Here is a 23,583-nt window from a genome sequence, read left to right on the forward strand (position 1 = left end):
TCTCAGCCTTTTTTAGTTCATATATTATTTGAGCAAAAAAATCCCCTAGGCCACCCACTCCATACTTGCCCAGTTTTCACTTACTAAAAAATCATCAGAATTGCTGTGAAGACTGTATAATATATTTATTAACTCATACTAAGTATAAAAACATAAAAGTTTCATGTTAGAAGCATTAATATAACCTGAGACCACCCCATGCACCACCTGAAGGAGGCTTGCGTCTAACCAGAGCTCCTCAGACCACACTTTGAAAAGTATTTCCTGATAGCTGTGTTTTCCCAGCCAAGGGCTGGGAGGTGAGGGTGGGGGTATCCCAAGGGAGCACTGCTTAAAGAGTTGCAGAAGGTTGGGTTTGAAGAGTTCCAATTAGCAGCCCAGTGCCTAGAATTGCAAACTGTAGAAACTAAAAATAAGATAGGCCACAAGCAGTTACTGGTCATTGATTTTGTTTGATTTTTGCTTTTTTGTTTGTTTTGTTTTTGCTTTTACTAAACACATTCTCCTAGTTGATAAGATGGTCTCTAAAACTGAAAAAAGAAAACAATGAATGCTATAAAACTGCAAACAATGGTTTGGCTATAATAGTAGAACGTGTATGACTAACAGTAGCTGTGAGGGCAAAGGATGGAGAGAGCAAAGGAAGAAGAGAATAGTTCAGATGCAGGAGAAAGGAATCAGGAAGAAAAACTTTAGAGCTGAAAACGACTGGCTTGTGCAAAATATTAAATGAAAAGTCAAAATTCTAAAATCCTGCACCTCTTCCCTAACTCTTACAATAAGTTCTTTTCATTAATACAAAGAGCTGTGTTGTCATGGGAAATGTTTGTTTAAATACCTTTCTCAACATTCCTTTAGGTGTAAATTTATTAATTATTTTGCTGATTTCTGAAAAACTGTGGAGAGTTGATGTGATATAAAGTCCAGTTCTTGATTATCCACAGGTGGATTATATGTGGGTAGGCATCTCTGTAGTAAATATTTCACTTAAGATCTTATTTATATTGTTCTCCCATTAAGTAAACCCATTTGTTCTTGTTTTATTTAGTTCTCAGTTAATTAAATCCTTTCTTGATATTTCAAAGAGACATTAGCTGCCTCCCTAGCACCTGTCCTAAGCACGGTGTCACTAAGTGCTTTGTCATTCTGGCCCTGGGTCTGAGCTTATACTGCTTTGCATGTCCAGAAATTTTATCAGTTCACCAATAGTAAAATTCTGGTAGCTAGCTCAAAAAATACTTATTTGTAAGTAGATATCTGTTGATTAAGTCTTTTTAGGAGACGGGTGAAAATTCCTAAATTAAGATTTAGCAAGAGACTATTATGTACCGGGAACTAACATTCAGTTTGTGCACCTCATCTCATTTCACGCTCATAAAAAAATCCTGTGAGGTACATTTATTATAATTGACTAACCAAATTAAAGCATTGCTACTAGTAAAGGTCTATAGTTTATGGTTTACACTGTGTACTGTACAGTTTTACAGGCTTTGACATATATAAAATGTCATATATTGCATGTATTACAGTAACATACAGAACAATTCCAATGTCCTAAAAATGCTCTATGTTCCACCTATTAATCCCTGCCCCTCCTCTCTTAATGTCTGGTAACCACTATCTTTTTATCAATGTTACAAGTTCTTCTGTTACCACATGATAATGCCTACAATAATAATAAACCTACATTGGTCCATGGTTACTCTCCCCACCTCCTTATGTTTGTTCATTACCTGTGTTATTTAGCCAAAGGGGTACTGATGCAAAATACCAGAAATTGGTTGGTTTTTATCAAGGGTACTTATTTGGGGTGGGAGCTTAGTTACCAGGCCATAAAGCATAAGTTACTTCCCACACCAAAGTCTATTTCCACATGTTGGAGCAAGATAGCTGCCAATGTCTGTGAGGGTTCAGGCTTCTTGGGTTCCTCTGGGCTCATCCCCTCTGTTTTCACCACAAGGTCAGCTGTAGACTCTGAGGCTTTGCCTCTCTCCACAAGGTCAGCTGTAGACTATCAGGTCAACGGATCTGTCTCTCTCCCTGGAGTTTCTGCTGTGTCTAAGGAGCAGTCTCTATTCCTCTGTGTTCTTCTCCTGGCTCAGGTCCTCTCTTCCCGGGCCTTGCTTCTCTTTCCTCTGTGTGCTGACTTCCTGGGACTCCAGCTTAAGACTTTAGCATCAATCTCCAACATCAAAACTCCAACATCAGAAACCCTCAACTCTGTCCTTTGCCATGCCTTTTATCTGTGAGTCCCCACCCACCAAGGGGTGGGGACACAACATCCTAATGATGTGGCCCAATCAAAGCCCTAATCATAACTTAATCATGCCCAGATACAGTCCAGATTACAAAGATAATCTAATATCTATTTTTAGAATTCATAACCATGTCAAACTGTTACTTTACCCAATCTTGAGAAATTTGGGATGATGTTTGCTCTGACTGCTTCAGGTTGAGAAGGTCTTAGATATTATGGGGCAGAAAAAAGGAACTGTTTCTGCTTGCAGTTGTAGATTCTCCCTGTTTTGGGGGCTTGTCGGTCATCATCATTTTGTTAGTTGTCCTGGGTGGGTGGGGGTAATATGGGAATCCCCTATACTTTTTTTTTTTAAAAATCAATTTTATTGATACATATTAATAAAGCTTACAGTTCATCCAAAGTGTACAATCAGTGGTATTTGGTATAATCACATAGTTGGGCATTCATCACTTCAATCATTATTAAAGCATTTTCATTATTTCAATAATAATAATAAAAAAAAAAAAACAAGAAAATTCCTACCTCCCAATCTGTTTCCCTTGCTATACATAGCTGATTTTTCTGGCTATTCTTGTGCAATTATTCATTTGTTTATTAAGCAGTTTTATTGAAATGTATTCACATACCTTATGATCTATCCAAAGTGTATAATCAATGACTTTTTTTGGCTTTTTTTTGTCTTTATTTATTTTTTTAATGTTACATTCAAAAAATATGAGGTCCCCATATACCCGCCACCCCCCTCACCACACTCCTCCCCTTATAAAAACAACCTCCTCCATCATCATGAGACATTCATTGCACTTGGTGAATACATATCTGAGCACCGCTGCACCTCATGGTCAGTAGTCCACACCATACCCACACTCTTCCACAGTCCACTCAGTGGGCCATGGGAGGACATACAATGTCCGGTAACTGTCCCTGTAGCACCACCCAGGACAACTCCAACCCCCCAAAATGCCTCCACATCACATTCTCTTCCTCCCACTCCCTACCCCCAGTAGCCGCCATGGCCACTTTCTCCACACCAATGCCACATTTTCTTTGATTACTAATCACAATAGTTCATGACTAGAATATCAGTAAGTCCACTCTAATCCATACTCTATTCCTCCATCCTGTGGACCTTAGAATGGCTGTGTCCACTCCACATCTATCTCAAGAGGGGGCTTAGATTCCACATGGATGCTGGAAGCAATTCTCCTGCTTTCAGTTGTAGGCACTGTTGGCTCCCTGGTGTGGTGGTGTTGACCTTCTTCACCTCCATCTTAGCTGAGTAGGGTAGGTCCAGTAAACCAGAGTGTAGGAGTTGCAAGTCTGTTGAGGCTCAGGGCCTGGCTATCACATGGTCAGTCCAGAGATTCAGGTCCTCTGGGTATAGACTAAACCCCAGCATCAACTACAGATCCGGTAAAAGTAACAGGAGAGGCTTGTGGACAAAGATCACATCTGAGTCCAGCTCCATCACACAGAAACACAAACTCCAAAGTAGGGCCAACTGACATGGCACTGAACTCCATCTAATGGCTTTTTTTTCAAGCTGTTAAAAATAAATAAACCTTTATTTTAAAATTGTAAAATAAATAGAAAAATAGATTGAAAGAAATTACAAGTTTTAAATGAGAGTGCAAGGCCAGGTTAGATTTAATAATTAATTATAAAAAATAGTATAGCAACAAACACTTATAAATGTAAATAATGATTCAAATGTAATAAAAATTAATTGTAACATAATTCTGATTTTTATATTACAGCTCTATTGTACATAATAATCTCTAAGAATGAAATAAATGATTGGTTTAGCTATTTAATTTCCATTTAGGCCACAAGTCTTTCTAGATAATCAAGTTCTTATTTGGGGATTCTTCACATCTTATTGAAATGAATTACAGCAGATAACAATTTGCCAACTCATAATTTTATGAAACAGAAAAACTTAAGATCTTGTTCAACAGTCATCATGCAAAATCATTATTGACCCAGACAGATTATTTTAATTAAAGAGTATAAATAAGAAAGGGTTAAAGAAAATGAAGTATCCAAAAATATATCTCTTTTCCAGCCCTCCTCAATTAAAAGCAAGTGTTTATTTTGTCTGAAAAAAATTAAAAAATATTGATCACAGGAACAATTTGCCAGTTGCACTGAGTAATTTTTGTTCATATGCTATAATGTTATTATTTTACATCTATCTGGTCTACTCCAGCTCCATTTTTGGTTGCTATTTGCATGGAATACCTTTTTCCAACCTTTCACTCTTAATCTGGTTGTGTCCTTATGACTGAGATGGGCTTCTTGTAGACAACATACAGAGCTCATACTTTTTTTATCCATTCTATCATTCTGTGTATTTTGAATGGGAAGTTCAATCCATTAACATTTACTGTTATTGAAGTAAAGGCATTACTTACTTCATCCATTTTGTCCTTTGGCTCTCTCTTGTTATATTGTTCTATTGTCTGTCTTCTTATCCTTTAGTTTACCCTTCCTAATAATCTTCATTTCTAAATTCTTCTCCAAATCTCTCCCCCTTATTTTTTCCTTTCAGGCTATAGCACTCCCTTTAGAATCTCTAGCAAATCTGGTCTTTTGGTAACATATTCTATCAGTTTTTGTTTGTCTGTGAAGACTTTGAACTCAGCCTCATTTTTGAAGGACAGCTTTGCTGGATACAGAATTCTTGCTGGCAGTTTTTCTCTTTCAGTACCTTAAGTACATCATACTGCTTTCTTCTCTCCTCCATGGTTTCTGATAAGACGTAGGCACTTAATCTTACTGATTTTCCCTTGTATGTGATGCTTCGCTTTTCTCTTGCTGCTTTCAGAATCCTCTTTATCTCTGATATTTGTCATTCTGAACTGTAGGTATCTTAGGGTAGGTCTATTCAGATTTATTCTATTTGTGGTACATTGTCCTTCTTGGATATTAATATTTATGTCCTTCATAAGAGTTGGGAAGTTTTCAGTCATTATTTCCTCAAATATTCTTTCTGCCCCTTTTCCATTCTCTTCTCCTTCTGGGTCACCAATAATGCAAATGTTTGTGTGTTTCACGTTATCATTCAATTCCCTGAGACTCTGTTCCATTTCTTCCATTCTCTTCTTTTTCTATACTTTTGATAGAATTTTTCTGTAATCTAAAGCTACTCTAAAAATAAGTGTATAAAGATTGTTTTTAAAAGAATTTTTAAAAGTACACACACACAAAAGTAGAGCTTTGTGCTTAAATGTGATTTCATTAGATTTACTTTTAGGAAATCAGATAATTTCACTATTTAATGTTACCTTAATATTAAAGCTATTTTAATAGCATTATAATTATCTCAATTGATAGTATTTCCTATACTTCAGTAGGAGTTGGAAAAAGAGAAGGCCTGTTAGACATCTTCATTTATGTATTGGAGGTTAAGTATGAACCAAAAAAACCTGAAATTTGCAATCAGTGAGAATAGGGGTAGAGATTAGAGAAAAATAAAACTAAACTGGGTATTTTGTATTCATGGAGAACTAAAAGGGTTCATACCTAGTTTGGGAGAAGTTGACCAGAGTTCCAGCTTATTCAAGAGTATTTTCATAATCACATAACAACACAGCTTAAAAAGCACCTTTCACATTTAATCCTCACAATAGCCCTATTAGGTAGGCAGTCTTATTCCTATTGTATAGATGATGAAACTGGAGTTTAGTGAGTCACATATGATGCCCTCTACTTCTCTCACATGCTTTCTTTATATTCCATGGTGCACATCACTCAAACAGCTGCTTCTTCAACATCTATAAAGAAATTTATTCACCAGTTTGTTCCATCATTCCACACTCCATTTTAATATAAATTAATTTTATTTGTTATGTAATGACATACATAAAATGGCACCATTAAAATTATTTCTACATGAAAATTATAATGCTGATTTGTTAGTTTGTTAGAAATTATAACTCTCTTGATAGAGAAAACTATACAATAATATAGTTTTATATATGTAAATTATAATATGCAGAATTGCATCATAGATTGTATATCAAAATTACTGTGATTCTTGCTAATTTAATTATAATATTTTATAATAAAAACTATAATATACAAATGTGGGCTATTTGGTTTTATAATAAGAACTTTGATCACAAAGATATGGGCTAATTTGCCATTGAACAAGAAATTTTCTGAATTTTTTCTGAATAATACTGGAAATGCGACTGTTTTTCTTTTATCCCAACAGGGAAACACTGGCCCCCTCGGCAGAGAAGGTATAATAGGCCCAACAGGTAGAACTGTAAGTTTGTCACAATACAATTATTTTTTTCCATACCCTTTTTTTTTGTTTTCCTTTAGCACTATTTGTAAAATAATCCACAAAGGATCAACCTGGGTATATGAGAAGCAAATAGATGTACGCTTTCTCCTGGAATGTTATTCCAGAAAACTTGAGATCATATGTGTGATGAATAAAGTGTAATAGTGATATAGGCACTTAAAAGTGTAGTTGAGAAAGTAAAATAGAACTGGCATTTTTTGAGCATCATAGGCAAAGAGGTGATAACTAAAACAATAAAAATGCATCTTACTGAAGGAGAGACCATAGCAGAAGAAAAGCAAAGAGGCAAGATTTGAGTCTTAGGAAGTATTCACCTAAAGGAAAGAAAGAAACAATTGTAGGAATAGCACGAAAGCCAGAAAAGTACAAGGTTAGATAGATGAAGTTTCAAGAAAGGAGTGGTCAGCAGTGATTTTTGAGAGAATAATTTGCAGAAGGTTGTTGTGAAAAGGAAACAGATTAAAATATTTAATAACTCTTCTCAAATTTTCACAGCAAATTTTAGAATTAGGTATTGTTTCCATTTGACAGGTAAAGAAAGAGATGAGGTATATAGAGGTTCTTCTAGTCATTCCAAGTGGTCCAAGTAGGAGCGAGTGTAGCTCAGTGGTTGAGCACCTTTTTTGAATGTATAAGGTCCCAGGTTCAATCCCCAATAAATCCTAACAAAAAAAGTAATAAAACTAATGAATTACATAGTTGATGTTTCTTACTTCAAAACCATTGCTCTTTCCACCTCATTCAAATTATATATGAAGAGGAAGTAGAAATAGTTAATATATACCAGGGCTTTTAGAATTATAATGATGAAATAAAGCGGAGAAGTAAGATAATAGTTGAGGAGGTGATGTCTTCATGGGAGAGTTTTGCAATACTGATAATAGTGTAAAATATACAAGAAGACACAGTAAAAAGGGTCAATTTGATGATCAATATTTTGAATAATTTGAAAGTATTACATATACAGACATAGTTTAAAATATTAAAATGGCGTACTTCAAGTATTAAGTAAAATTCTTCTCTTTGATAAATTGAGAGAAGAACTCAACACCAAAGTTACTGGATTTTAATCAAAATAAATGTAAAATTCAGCATTTCTCTAGAATTTCCACATTTACCAATCAGCATTATATAATCTAAGTTGGAGATTTTAAGTGGGAGAATTCTCATATTTCAGTGGGTGGTTCTTCTGCAAGCAAAGGAACACATACTGTTCTGATTACTGAGCAGTTCTCCTCTGTCAAAAATGTGAAATATTAATTAGTCAAAGAAAATGTGATAAAGAAATGGCTGAATTAAGATATCTTACTGTTTTTTTTATAGCTAGTTCTTAAAGGTCCTTATAATATTCAGCATGCACATCACATTTTCCACATTTTTCCGTATTCTGTTTTTCCATTCTCAGAAGAAATTTCTATGAAAAGTTCGTTATGAAAGAGTAAGCATTTGAAAATGGTCAAAAAACACTGTGAAGAAAAATAGTGGCAGAGAGTAAGGGTATAAGAGCTTGCATTTTCAAATAAGAAAGCATACTACTAAGACATTGTAAATGAAGCTATAAGGTAATGCAAAGAAATAAACAAATAGATCAATGGAACAGACTAGTGCCTAGAAATAGACCTCAGAATATAAAGGAATTTAATAATCTAATAACAAAAAGAGTCTATCAGTTAGGATAATTTTGGCTACAAGTAATAGGAACCCTGAATCAGACTGGTTTTAACAATGAGGAAATTTATATCACATTATAGGAAATCCAGAAGTAGGAAGACTTCAGATTTGGTTAATCAGTGACTCATTCATGTTATCTAAGACCAGGTTCTTTCAGTATCTCTACTCTTTCATCCTGGATAATGGGCATAATCAAGCATATAGCAAGATGACTACAATTTTTAGGAGTCTTATCCATAATTGTTATCTATACATATATATTACTATCCAGAGGGAAAAAGTGATCTATGGTTCTATCTTGGGAAAATACATTTTTTTCCAAAAGTCTCCCATTGTATTTTTCCTCATGGCTAATTAACTGGCATCCAACCACATGCCCTTTCCTAAACTAGTGGCAGGAAAGAGATGGAATGACTTTCAGTCCCATTACTGCTGTATGAAATTGGAACCCTGTTTCACCCAAAATTTAAAAAAAAGAATAAATCCCAAATGAGCTTTTAAAGACTTTACTGTAAAAAGGAAACAATAAGAATTTTAGAAAAAATAATCTAGAAAACTGAAGTCCAGCTTAAGAGTTGGGGAGATATTTTATACAAGAAAGGAAATTGGAAAATTATAAAAGAAAAGAAAACATATTCGAGTACTTGAAAATTTTAAAAAATTGAATGGAAGGAGATTCCATAAATTAAAAAAATAGTGCAGGGTTGGAGAAAGTATTTCCAAAGCACATAATATAGGTTAATATACAAAGAGCTCTTACAAATTGATAGGAAAAAGATAGAAAACTCAATAGAAAAAAATAGCTCAAGGTCTAAATAGGTAATTCACAGAAGAACAAATCCAAAAGGCCAAAAATTATTTGAAAAGATGTGTGCCTTATTTTTATTTTTTTAAAAGATTTATTTATTTATTTTTCTCCCCTTCCCCCCCGCCCCAGTTGTCTGTCCTCTGTGTCTATTTGATCATATTCTTTATCCGCTTCTGTTGTTGTCAGCAGCACAGGAATCTGTGCTTCTTTTTGTTGCATCATCTTGTTGTGTCAGGTCTCCGTGTGTGTGGCGCCATTCCTGGGCAGGCTGAACATTCATTCATGCTGGGCAGCTCTCCTTACGGGGCGCACTCCTTGTGCGTGGGGCTCCCCTACATGGGGACACCCTTGTGTGGCACGGCACTCCTTGCGCACATCAGCACTGCGCATGGGCCAGCTCCACACGGGTCAAGGAGGCCCGGGGTTTGAACCACAGACCGCCCATGTGGTAGACAGACGCCCTAACCACTGGGCCAAATCCACTTCCCTGTACCTTATGTTTAGTCAGAAAAATGCAAATAAAAGTAATAATGAGGTATTACATCTAAACTCTCATAAGAGAAGGCAGTACTCTCATATCACTAGTGGAAATGTGAATGACAACCTTTTGGGGAAGATATTTGTTAAAATATATGTGTATATACCCTTTAACCAAATGGTTCTACTTTGATGAATTTATCCCACAGAAATATAATAAAAGCACCACCACATTAAGTGTGTATCACAGTAGTGTTTCCATTGACAAAAAATCCTGAAAACCAGATGGATGCTCATCTGTAGAGGAATGGTTGAGTAAATTGTGGTATATTAAAAAGAATTAATTATATCTGGTTCAGCTGACTTGCAGTTATTTCATTGTGTATTTTTAAGTGAGAAAACATAATTCATAGAAAAGAATATAATATTATCCCAACCTTATAAAATGTCACAAATAACCCCCATACATACTTAAATATATTTGTGAATATCTTGTTAGAAAAAGATATGAAAAAGCTATATAGCAGATTGTTTATACTGGGTTGGAGGTAGGAGAGAATTTGAAAAAAGGGCTGTAAAGATGTCTTAAAAATCCGTTTTTAAAAGTTAATAACCTGGCGGCAGACTTGACCCAGTGGTTAGGGCATCTGTCTACCACATGGGAGGTCCATGGTTCAAACCCCAGGCCTCCTTGACCCGTGTGGAGTTGGCCCATGCGCAGAGCTGATGCGCACAAGGTGTGCCCTGCCACGCAGGGGTGTCCCCTGCATAGGTGAGCCCCACGGGCAAGGAGTGCACCCCAAAAGGAGAGCCGCCCAGCGCAAAAGAAAGTGCAGCCTGCCCAGGAATGGTGCCGCCCACACGGAGAGCTGACACAACAAAATGAGGCAGCGAAAAGAAACACAGATTCCCATGCCGCTGACAACACAAGCAGACAAAGAAGACGCAGCAAATAGACGCAGAGAACAGACAACTGCGGTAGGCGGGGAGGGGAGAGAAATAAATAAATAAATCTTTTTTAAAAAAGTTAATAACCTAATTGAAAGTGGGTTTAGGACAAGATGGAAAACATAAAAGAAGTACAAATGACAAATATGTGAAAAATATGTGAGAGTATTTTTAGCTTGCAAGATTGACAAAGAATATTAGAACATGGCATATATCAAAAGAAATATCCACAACCCATATTCTACAGTTATGACTACAAATTGAGAGACGCTTTCTGAAGGACAAGTTTATCAAAAATTTTGAAGATTACAAAGTTATTAATACAAAGTTGTTCATAATGACAAAAATAGCAAAAACAATATATAATGACAGGGAGAATAAAAATATTAGCTTAGTTTATTAAGTACCAGGTAAGTATTGTAATTGTTTAGAGGATTATGGATTGATATAGAAGAATATTTTTATTTTATTGTGAAGGGATAAATTTTGGTTACAGAAAAGATGAGTGGTACCATCTAAATTTTTACTAAAAACACATCATTTCCATAATAGTGGACAGCAAAGTTATTAACAGGAGTTTAAAAAAACCATAGGTCAACCCAACAGCAACAGACTGAACATTCTTTTCAAGTGCACATGGAACATTTGCTGAGATAGTCCATGTTTTGGGTAATAAAAACAAATTTTCACAAACTTAAAAGAATTAAAGTCAAACAGAGTATGTTCTCTGGCCATAATGGAATTAAACTAGAAATCAGAAACAGAAAGATAAGAGGAAAATCTCCAAACACTTGAAAATTAAGGCACATACTTCTAAATATTCTGTTTATCAAAGAGAAAGTCTCAAGAAAAATTATAAAATATTTTGAACTGAATGAAAATATGTACAACATCAAAATTTGTGGGAAGCAGCTAAAGGGACTAGAAAGGGAAGGTGAAAGAAAAGAAAGAAACCATCTTAAAAACAGTTTTCAAAGCCTGAAGGAAATAAATATCAGACAAATTAAACCTATCATTTCCCTTTCTAAATTTTTTGCATGTGCTTGCCAGATCAGCTGTTTTGACTTAATGACTAGCTTGTTATTCTGGGCTCGTGTCAGTATACTAGGTAGAGATAGAAAAGCAAACAGCATAAAGGATTGCCAGGTTGTTTTGTTTTTGTTTGTTTTGTCTTAGGAATAGAAAACTAGAATTTATATAAATTTTCACCAAAAAAAGTCTTGCTGAATAGAAAAGACAAAACACCAATTGTCATATTTCTGTGTACAACCTTGGCTACATGTGATAAATAATACCATGAACTAACTTTTTTTTTTTACTTTTAGGGACCCAGAGGTGAAAAGGGCTTTAGAGGTGAAACTGTAAGTTTGAATTTGTGGTTCACTTGTCACTAGGCTCCATGAAAGAAAGGACCTTGTCTGATTTGTTCTCAATTATGTCTCTGACACTTGCGACATAAAAATAAAATTTTAATTGTTAAGAAGTAGAACTAAGCTATGCGGTATTTCACAGTGAAACCTGATAATCCTAAGCATCTTTAAGAACTTGCTGGATACATTCTTCCCAGAGCACTGTGTGAAACAGAATATTTGCCTTGTCAGATGTCAGGAGACAGGTGTGGGCTTCTTCACCAGTGCCAGCACAAAAGCACTGCCAAGTTGACTTGGGTGTATACTCACTATGTCCAGTCAGCACCAAAGAGAGTGGCAAAGCAGAAGCAAATCATTAGTTGTATATTGCAGCCAATTGACAACATTAATGATAAGAAGGTGGGCAAAAGGTACATGGAGCTTTCAGCATCTAAATGGCTTACACTGGTACTATTTCCCAAGTTTTGGAGATTCCAGAACAAAAGAATTTTCTAAAGGGGCCATTTTCCCAGCTGAATTTATTAAAACAACAGCCATGAACACAGGGCTGGCATAGAAGGAAGTAAGGGAGACTTAAACTAAGTACAGAAGGCCCATAAGAACAAATTTAAAGATTGCAGTTTTAATCAAAGTCTTGATTAAATGGAAATGAAATTACATCATGAAAGCTAAGGTTTTTTGCTCTCACCATAGGGTATGCTTGGTCCTCAGAAGTAGTAAGCTGCAATTATATTAATTAGCTGAAGAAGGGAAATTATATCAGATAGCCTAAACATCCCAAAAGGATATTAAAATAGATGTGTTCAGTTTGCGTAATTCCAAAATGCCCGATAGCAGGAAGCAAGGCCATATGCCCACGGTGAAGCCATATTCCCCACAAGAGGGGAAAGGAATGTAGGGAGGCTTGAAACTGATGTATTTGCCAGACCTGTCTGGCTCTGAATCCTTCCTGACCGATCCTTTCCAGGAACTGTGGCAGAACATAAGCTTCCATCAGGATTAGAAAGCCTGGAGTACCTATAACAATGTCACAAACATTTCATGTAAAAATAACAAACAAAAAAGAAACACCAGCGGCTTTGATGAATTACAAACTCAATGGATTATGATTGCCATCTTAAGTTGTATTAATAGAAATATAGCATCTAGAATAAAGCAGTTGGCAGTCCAGTTGAGACTAGACAGGCCACCCCAAAGGAGAACATAAACAAAATTAAGCACATTCAGAGAAGGGCTCTCTCAGATTGGCAATTGATCTGGGAGCCATGTCCCGGGAAGATCAGTTTAAATATCTGTGCTGTTTGGCCAGACTTTCCCACCTAATCACATCCCCCTCCAAGTTTTTTCTGATCTCTCCTCACTTTCTGGCTTTTTCACCTGCTTTTTCTCTCCCATACTCTTCATCCCTCTAATTCTTACTAATCTTGAAGTTTCGATTTAAAGATCACTAACAGGATGAATTTGCTAACGTTTTGGACCCACCCCACTGCCACCCTTAGTCCTAGCACCAGGTCTGCAGGACCAAGTACAATGCCTGGTGCCTGCTCTCCATTTCTTAATTTAAATGTCCTCTTATCAGAAAGGCTTTTCTTGACTAGCAATACCACCCCCCTCCCAGAATGTAGGCTCCATGAGCACAGATGTTTATCTGCCGTTTATTTGGAATGCTCTGTCCCCAACATCTGAAAATTGCATTTTCAGTTTCTCATCTCATCTCCCTGAAAAAACACTGAGTTCCATGAGGCCATGAAGTATATCTGATACCACCTAGTCTCTACCACCACCTTTGATACCACCTAGCCCCAGCTTATGATAGCACCTGGCACTTAACTAACACACAGCAAATACTTATTGACTAAAGCATGGAATCCTGAGGCAGATTTCAGTTAAATATAATAACAAACCAAGAATTAGAGCTATGCAAGATATTATTGTGAGATAGTGAATATCTATCACTAGAATCCTAATGACCATTTCTATGAGTTACTGGACTGGTACTCCTGCACTGAATAGGGGATTAGAATAGATACCTTTACTGTCCCTTTCACTTCTAAGATTCTATGATTTCACATAAAAGAAAAATAAATAAGTCCCCCACAAAAGAACTGGCAAATGGGTGGTATATGAGAATCCTGTATTTTATGTATGATTGTTCTGTATACCCACAACTTTTCTACTAAAAAAATTAAAAATAAGAAGCACTAACAAAGGCAAAGAACATACAGAAGCATCCTTAAAAGTGGAGGTTAATTCCTGTTAGCTCTAAACCCTATGTTGAATCCATCCACTTTTCTCGTCTTCATCACTGATACCTTTATCCAGGTAGCCATGATCTCCCCCTAGACTCCTGACTTTATTCCATTGCTTCTACTCTTGTCCCTATATAGCAACTAGAGGGATAATGTTAAAGCACAAATCAAATTATAAAACTCCCTTATTTAAAACCTCCTATGAATTATTCTTGTACTTACAATAAAATCTTCATTCCTTATCTTGGTTTACAAGGTGCTACCTGAGCTGTCCCTGTTTGCCTCTCCAATCTCATGATGCAACACTTCCCCCTTCTACACTATGCTGACCTCCTTTCTATTCTTTGGTACATGCCCTCCTTTTATCTAGAAAACTCTTTCACCTGCTCTTCAAATGATTGTCTTTGTCTCATTATTCAGGTCTCTGCTAAAAAAGCATCTCTTTAGAGAGGCCTTCCCTGATCACACTGTCTCATGATATTCCCAGTCATTCTCTCAAAATATCCTGTTTTGTTTGTTTCATAGCACTTACCACTATTTGAGCTTATTTGTTTTCTGTATCCACTAGAGAGTAAGCGTCCTTAGAGTAAAGAACTTTGGTATACTGGTTGTCAATGTCCAGAACAGAACTTGGCGTGTAGTAGGTAGTATTTGATAAGTGAATGAATACTGTTCCCTAAAATGAAAAAGTTAACAGTTATTTCCAATTCTAGACTACTAAAATGGCATTTCCAAAATTAACATGTTTATTAGTCTTTTGCTCTATGAGTTTCCCTAGTTCTGTTCACAAATAAGGTGCAGACTCCTAGTATCAAAAACAAAAAACAAATGAAATAGGCATGCAGGCATTCAAAGCAGACAATTAAATTAGCTGCTGAAAAAAGGATTAACTGACACATTAAAATTATGAGTTTATCCTGGTTTGTTTTTTTTAAATTGAGTAACTGGCACTAAATACCTTTTTATCATCTCTTTTCCTTTGATTCCATTAGATTTTAAGAGATTTATTAAGGTAATCTTTTAATTCCTAGTGATCATTCCGCAATTAACTTAATCCATAAAATGTGCCATTAAACCTTTCTGCTTTGATTCTTTGAAAAAGCTTGGTAACATTTCTTATGCTCCCATAAGAAATTTTTGGTCCTAATGAGAACATTTTTCAGCTTTGTTGTCTTTAAGGAGATGGTTTAAGTAATCGGCTGGCTAAAGACTCCTAATTAATTATTATGTTTCAGAAATTTAATATCCTCAAGGAGGTCAGTCTCAGAAAATGCCAGTAAATGGGGCATTTTTGGAATGAAGTTTATCAGCCAAGACCTATTGAATTGAGACAGATAAGACACTTCACTCTATACAAAGATCAGAATCACAACAGTCCTTCCAATTACGTTTTATGTCTTTTTTTTTAGGTTTACATGAAGCTGGTATAAGAATTTATAAAGCTGTGCTGTACTTACCAAGATTTATATCAAGACAAAAGCATGATCCAATGACTTTAACAAATACAGAGAAGGTTACAGCTCATTACACATCACATGAAAAGTAGCCCCTTGAGCATAAACTTATCTTGGTTAGGAGGCTTCATATCTTTCACAGTTTGACATTGTAAACTCTAGTATTCATCCCAAGTATGTCCTTTCCACCACTGAGAGTTTCTGTTTTTCCTGAAGTGTGTGAATTTCTTTCCTTTCTATTCTCTACTTCCTCCATGACTGCATACCTTTGGGCTGTTTTAAAAATAAGCCCCTCAATGCAGTTCATATATTTTTTCTCAGCAGAGCCAGAGTTTTAGGACATCCTCAGAAAATCTCCTAGTAGATAAAGAATTCTCTCCTCTCCCCTTACTTCAAAACTATAACACTATTGGCAAATTAATCTTGAGAGATTACAAAAATCTCATGAGCATGACATCCCAAACATTTTAAAAACATGACTAATTTTTGAAGTAAGTAATACAAAGAGGACTGTCAGAAATGATGGAATACAGTTGGTAAAAAGTAAAATTCTGACTCTTAGCAGAAATAATATCCTAGTGCCACTCATTTGAAAAGGAATTTGGCAAAATGCCACAACTTGAAACATAAAACTTTAAGTCATAGAAGTAGGGAAAAATTATACAGAACAATCTCCACCTAAATTTTTAGATTAGCTGCTTCATTTTTATGGCATCATATTAATGAAAATCAATAAAATATTAAAGAATCCCATTGAAGTTTTCTCAAATATTACTTCTAAATTAGTGTGTTTGCATAATTCTTGAATAGCAGAACTATCTTATTTCCTTCTAATTTGAAAGTGAGAAAGATGTTTTAAGCATCAGAAGGAAAAATTTTTATGAGGGAAATGTCCTAAATATTAACAAATTAAGAATTTAAAGCATATATGTATTTGTTTCTTGTTAAAATTCGTAGATAATACAATTCAAATGAAAAGTTATCAAACCCTTTAAATGCAAGTACACATTCCCTTTACACATATACAAACTGCCAATTTGAAATTCCTACCCTATATGCATGTATACCCCTACCATCTCCAAATATAAAACATAAGAAAATTGATAAAAGGATCGAAAATCACAATTCTAAAATGAATCTTACAGATTATATTCACCCAACCTCTTATTTTATAATTTAGATATCTGAAATCCAAATGTGCAGAAGTTTCCTCAAGGACATACTGCAAATTATTTTCAAAGACAAGACCAGAGCCCATCTCTTCCAACTCCCAGATGCTTATGCTTTTCTATAAATCACAGTGCCTCTCAGAAAATAAGAGGAGCAATTAGGGTGAGAAAGATTGTATAATACATACCACTCACTTATATGAAGTGGCCCAGCCTCCTACATAACAGCTGATTATTAGTCATCACGCCCTATTCCTTATAACACCATCCCAATTTCATTGCTGTTAAATCTTATTAAGTTTTATAGCTAAATTCCCAGTTAAACCTTCCTAACTAGTGGTTCTCAATCAGGAGGAATTTTGCCCTCCCACACCCCTGAGAAAATGGTAAATGCCTGGAGACAGTTTGGGTTGTCATAATTGGGGGGGAAGGGGGGGGGTTGCTCGTGGCATCTAGTGGATAGATGCACTAGCAATGCAGGCATCTCAATTTATAGATGAGAAAAGGAAAGCTCTTGGCAACTGAAAGCCATGTTAAGCCAACCTAAAGTAAAGATTATGAAGCTAAATCAAAATTGCCTTTACATGAAGGCAAACTCTAACACAGTGTAGTTCAAGGACATGTGTTTACCATTAAAGTCTAATGATAAAATATGCTACTTTTGGACAATCATAGATAAATTCTGCAATTAAGTGGTGAGAGAGTCTATTTTCAAAGGCAGAGCTTTCACCATAGCCAAATCACCTTCACTGACATTAATCTGGCTGCCCTTTAGGGAACTAACACGGACAATCATAGTTTTTTTTATGAAGTACATAGAACAAGTCAATCACTTCTCCCTAATCTGTGTTATTTAGAGGAATAAAAAAGAACTGATAAAAGATTTTGTTGGAATCATCTGTATCCCTAGGTTACTTGCACTCTTCTATATAGTTGTTGCATTGGGGTTGCCCTGCCCTGTCCTGTTGGGTATGAAGTATTTCATTTGTTTATATTTGTGGTGATCTGACTTGTTCTAGGTAGCAAGCTAAAATAAAATTCCACAGTAGAATTTCTTCCAAACTATTCTATAATAAATTCCTCTTTCAAAATCAAATATAGAATATATTTTATACTAAAGCATCAGTGAAATTTTGCAAAGAGCATTAATATGGAAAGTGAGGTAAAATGTCCCAACTGTTTATTATTTTTACAATGCTGATCCAAAGTGGAGAAACTTACACAGCCTCTGTATATTTAAAAGAATCTCTCTTAACATGACATTTCTGTAACTTATGCAGCTTCTCCAGCACAAGTTTTGTACATTCTCTGCTTAAAATTATAATCAAAAACTATGTAAACAAAGAAGTGTCCAGCAAGTATGGTGTTGGAGTATTCTACCCTTTTTAAATGACTATGTGTTAAGGCATCTTTAGGATCAACATGAAACATTATATTTAGAATCAACAGCTTTTGGCAATAAAAGATACTTAAAACTAAGTCAAGCATAGCATCAATACTATTTAAAACTCAGCTGAAGACAAATTTTGTTTTGTTAACTTTTAACCGTATTCTGAGTTTGACTCAATATGGTCTTAATATTCAGTTGACCATCAAGTAAGTAAAGTTTTGAGCAGATATGAAAACTTCCTAACATTCTTAACAGTGATAACTGCTATTTCACTTTGGAAAATGTCAACATAACTCTTGGCAGTTTATCATGCACATTTTAACTATTCTAATTTCTAAGTTAATACTAACTAATTTTAACATTATTCATTCATTTATTTAATCATTTCATCACAATTGTTGAACACTGACTGTGTATTAAGTGCAATTCTTGTTCCAGAAAATAAAAAGTTGACTAAGACTCCTTAAAGGCTCCACTGTGTTACATACTATGTAGTAAAGAAAGAAAAAAGAAGTGATTAGTTAAGCAGGGATGGGAGGTGGGTGGAGATAGGCTATATGGGTAAGAGTTTTAAAGAAGTGTTGGAAGAAGAATGTTGTTGTTGAGATAGAAAAGGTAGAGAGGAACATTCCTGGTCAAAGAAATAACACATGTAAGAGATATGCATGTGTGAAAGAACTTCGGAAGGCTCAGAGCTCTAGAAACATTTGGTTACAGATGGAGTGTAGATTATATTTAGGAAAATAAATGTGAGGACCAGACCTTAAAGAGGAGGCAATGATTCAGTGACTAAGAACATATACTTTTGTGTCTCCTTGACTTGGATTTTAATCCTTGCTCTGTCCTCTATTCACTGGTTACCATTCTATTTTCTTAACTGTAAAATGGGCATATAGTACACAGCTTGGCATATAGTGAGTTCTCAATAAATGGTAGCTACCACTGTTAAGAAGTTTATATTTTATCTTTTAAGCAGTAAAAAGCCACTAACTGATTTTAGGTCAATAATGGCATGGTTAGATTTGCATTTTATATGTAGAAGGTAGTTAGCAGAGTAGAAAGAATAAAGCCATGAAGTCAAATTAGAAGTCCAGGCAAAAAAAATGATTAATGAGAGAACTAAGAAGTTGCTGTGGGGGATGGAGAGTAAGAAAAGTATTTTGGCACAATTTGGATAAAATAAATGGGATTTGGTGACCAATTTTTATACGTGAATATCAAAGAAAAGGGTATTATCTAAGAACTCCTTGAAGTTTCTGGTTTTGATGATTAGGTGGATGGTAGGTAGGAAATAACAGGAAAAACATAGACCATATTAACATTTTTAAATTCTACATTTATAATAGTTTATTAACATGAGTAAAGTCAGTTTCTAGTAATATCACTAAAACAGGAGAATAAATATCTGGCTTGTTGATAAATGTGGATGATAGCTAATATGAATTCATAGAACTCAAACAACTTTGAAATCTTATGACCTGCTTCACACAAAGGCCACTTGTAGATGTTGAATCTTAGTCTTTTATACCAAATCCAAAGCATAATATGCATATTGTGCTTTGTCTCCATTTCTTCCAGGGTCTCCAAGGACCAAGAGGTCAACCAGGACCTCCAGTGAGTTTATTTAAATTTATATCTGTTTACATTTGAAGTTTATATGTTTGCCTGGTTTGGGACATCTAATAAATATATTTTTTTAATTTTGTGTTATAGGGTCCACCTGGAGCACCAGGCCCAAGAGTAAGTTTTCATGGTTTGTTTTGTTTTAACATGTTAAATTAACTTTTGAAAGCTGCTTCTGTTAACTGTTAAAATGTGTCCCTCTTGTCTACCTCTATGCTTTGTTGCCAATTTGATATAGAGCTGACTCAACTGTACTAACTTGAAATCCAAGCCTCAGACTGCTCATCTCTAAAATGGAGATGGTATCTTCTACTACCTTGAATGGTCTTGAGGATGAAATAAGAAGTAAAGCACTCAGTACAGTGCCTGACCCATAATAAGTTCTCAGAAAATGCTAACTCTCTTTGTCTATTTCCAGGTTCTAGTCCTCTTTTTTGCCAGCCAGTTATCCATGTATTAGGCTTTACATGAATCCTTCTTAATTGCTATGGCTGTAGAAGCCCTCAAACTTCTTATGCATTTGCTTATAATCTATATTATCTATTATAGCCCAAGCTAGCCACCCATATTTTTGAGACATATTTCTGCTGCTTCAGTTATTACCTCTTGGCCTCTGATATTCAGAGCATTGGTTTCCCTTATGCATTGTATCCAATCTCAAAACTCTACAATCTCTTAGTCTTCCTGCTCCCTATAATAGGTCTTCTCTCCATCTCTAGCCCCACCTACATTCCATTCCTAAAGCCCCCTAGCCAAATACAATGGTACTTGGTCCATTTCCTGCCTGCATGACCAGTCCTATGCCTTCCAAGACTAACTTTTTTCTACACGCTGCTCTGGTGTTATTTTGATCCCTGTCAGTTCTGGTTGGTGGAGAATAGACTGTCTATTCTCCGTAGGTCAGGAACTCTTCTTTCCCCTCAGGTTTTCATTGGGGCAAGGAATAATTTTCAAGCAAAATGTAATGGGGAAGATTGTCCCATTGGAAACAGGAGACCTTTTTTTCTATGACTTTTAAAAATTGCTCTCTCTTTCTGGCCATCTGACTGATGGGACTGAAACCTTCCCTGTATGAACATCAGTGGGAATGTCATTCTTCAAATTTTCAAATTACTCACCACTTCTCTGTTCTTCCTTTCCCCCTCTACCACCCCCATACATGGATTACAAGTACCTTCATCAATTACCTTCCCATCTTATAATGACTTTGATATATCATAGCTGATTTTCCAAGGAAGAACAAGCTATAAATGATCATATGTAACTGGCAAATCAGAGATGTTTTGTGGAAATTTGCATACTTAAATGCCAAATTTGTGGCATCCTTTCCAACCAGAATGAAGTAGGGCATGTGAGAAGTTTTTGCTCTGAGCAAAATGTAGATAAGAATGTGTATCTTCAGGAATTATGAGGATTAAATGAGAAAATGACACATTGTAGGTACACAATAAATATTAGTTTCATTGTTTCCTTCTTTTTTTCATTTTTGTTTTCTTCCTTGGTCCATATGAAAACATATTTCTGTATACTGTCTTTTGGGAACTTGCAGAGTCATCTTAATAAAGAGATAGTACAACCTTGAGAATAAGACTTCAAGAACAGACATCTACATGACAATGAAAAATACCTGCATATCCTTTCAAAATTCTATTTAGGATCATAGCCTCTGTGAAACCCTTCTTAATTCCAGCTTCTCATCATACTGCAAAATAAAACAAGTTACTTCCTCTTTGTCATACATTCACACACATTTTTTTTTTCACACTAGTTTCCCTCTACTAGATTGTGAACTCTCTGAATGTAGGAACTATGTTGTTTTATTATTATTTCATACCCGTTCAAGCCCTTAATAAGTATCTATTGAATGTATGAATGAATATATCCAAGAAAGCAAGCCAAATCTCTTAGATAATTTCAGTGGCCATCCCCCAAGCTAGAAGAATTCACTTGGAAGAAAACCATGTCTAGAATGGATAGGATCATATAATTAGAGAAAGAAGTCCTTTTGGTAATTATTTCAGACTGTGAGCTGTGACTCAGTCAGTGGGTCAGGAGACCAATTTAATGAGTCTCATTCAGCATTCTTTTGAAATGAAATGGAATGGAATAGGAAAAAAAAATCAAGGAGAGTGGCTGTTTAATGAATATAGGGTTTCTTTTGGGGGTGATTAAATATTCTGAAATTAGATAGTGGTGATGGTCGTACATCATTTTGAATGTACTAAAAACCACTGGATTTTATACCTTAAAATGTGAATTTCACATCAATAAATGAATGTGAATTTCACATCAATAAAAAATGTGTTTTGAAAATGAAGAAAAAGCAAAAAAAAACAAAAAATTAGTATCTCACCAGTAGTAAGGATAAATATGATTTTGTGAAAGCTTTTAAAGTTAAATATAGGTATGCATGTGTGAACCTTGTCATAATTTTTAAATGTTTTTCTTTCTGTGGATCAAGATCATAATTCAGTCCAACCCCCTCTTTTTAAGACCTTTAGAAGTGAAGTGACTTGCTTAAGTTCCTAGTATAGAACAGCTAAATCAAATGTTGCAGGAAAAGGGATATATATATAATGACAGAATTTTTGAATGTGAGGATCTTACGTATCCTCTAGTAAAGACTAGACCTCAGGGCACATGGTAAAATATTTAGAAATTAACAAATCTACAACAGGGTGTAAAGTTAACAAAAAAATGATTGGTGGAGTAATGGAAAGAATAGGGTAAAGGGGAGGTAGAAAGGGGAGTGGAATGGGGAGTGGTGGTGGTGGAGAAACAGTCATTAAAAAACATCAGGGGGAAGCAGATGTGGCTCAAGTGATTGGGCTCCCATCTACCATATGGGAGGTCCAGGATTTGATTCCCAGGGCCTGCTGGTGTGGACAAGCTGGCCTGAGCGGAGAGCTGGCCTGAGCAGAGTGCTGGCCTGCATGGAGTGCTGGTCCATGCAGAGTGCTGGCCTGTGCAGCATGCTGGCCCTCGTGGAAAGCTGGCACAGCAAGATGATGTGACAAAAAGAGACAGAGAGACAATAACAGATATAGCAAACAAGGGAGCTGAGGTGGTACAAGAGATTGATCACCTCTCTTCCACTCTGGAAGGTCCCAGAATCAGTTCCCAAAACTGCCTAAAGAGAAGACATATAGACACAGAAGAACACACAGTGAATGGACAGAGGAAAGCAGACAGTGAGCACAAAAACAATGGGGTGGGGAAACGGACTTTGGCCCAGTGGTTAGGGTGTCCGTCTACCATATGGGAGGTCCGCGGTTCAAACCCCGGGCCTCCTTGACCCGTGTGGAGCTGGCCATGCGCAGCGCTGATGCACGCAAGGAGTGCCGTGCCACGCAAGGGTGTCCCCCGCGTGGGGGAGCCCCACGCGCAAGAGTGCGCCCGTGAGGAGAGCCGCCCAGCGTGAAAAGAAAGAGCAGCCTGCCCAGGAATGGCGCCACCCACACTTCCCGTGCCGCTGACGACAACAGAAGTGGACAAAGAAACAAGACGCAGCAAATAGACACCAAGAACAGACAACCAGGGGAGGGGGGGAATTTAAATAAATAAATAAAATCTTTAAAAAAAAAAAAAAAACAAAAAAAAAACAATGGGGTGGGGGTGGGGGGGAGGGATAAATAAATTAATAATTCTTTAAAAAAATTAAAATAAAAAACATCAGGGAAGCAGATGTGGCTCAGGCAATTGGGCACCCACCTACTACATAGAAGTTCTGGGTTCAGTTCCCAGTGCCTCCTAAAGAAAACAAGCAAGACAGCAAGCTGACATGAGGGTCTGGCAGGGTGAGCTGATGCAATAAGAGGACAACAGGGAGACACAGAGACACAACAAGCA

At 36.1% G+C, this 23,583-nt stretch overlaps 1 protein-coding gene and 1 long non-coding RNA gene across 2 annotated transcripts in view; one reads left to right on the plus strand and one right to left on the minus strand.

Moving 5' to 3' along the window:
• The window catches only part of COL24A1 (collagen type XXIV alpha 1 chain), a 365,386-nt gene that overhangs the window by 324,769 nt on the left and 17,034 nt on the right, over positions 1-23,583 (plus strand). Inside the window, exons 52-55 of the mRNA XM_058303231.2 lie at positions 6,480-6,533; positions 11,805-11,840; positions 19,690-19,725; positions 19,825-19,851. Coding sequence (XP_058159214.1) covers positions 6,480-6,533; positions 11,805-11,840; positions 19,690-19,725; positions 19,825-19,851 — 153 coding nt within the window. The remainder of the gene's footprint in view (positions 1-6,479; positions 6,534-11,804; positions 11,841-19,689; positions 19,726-19,824; positions 19,852-23,583) is intronic.
• The window catches only part of LOC131279725 (uncharacterized), a 53,329-nt gene continuing 40,372 nt past the window's right edge, over positions 10,627-23,583 (minus strand). The window contains exons 2-3 of the long non-coding RNA XR_009187161.2: positions 14,631-14,774; positions 10,627-12,866 (exon numbers count right to left, since the gene is read on the minus strand). This is a non-coding gene — a long non-coding RNA (uncharacterized lncRNA). The remainder of the gene's footprint in view (positions 12,867-14,630; positions 14,775-23,583) is intronic.

Source organism: Dasypus novemcinctus, chromosome 9 (genome assembly GCF_030445035.2).
Source record: "Dasypus novemcinctus isolate mDasNov1 chromosome 9, mDasNov1.1.hap2, whole genome shotgun sequence".
Classification (NCBI taxonomy): Eukaryota; Metazoa; Chordata; class Mammalia; order Cingulata; family Dasypodidae; genus Dasypus; species Dasypus novemcinctus.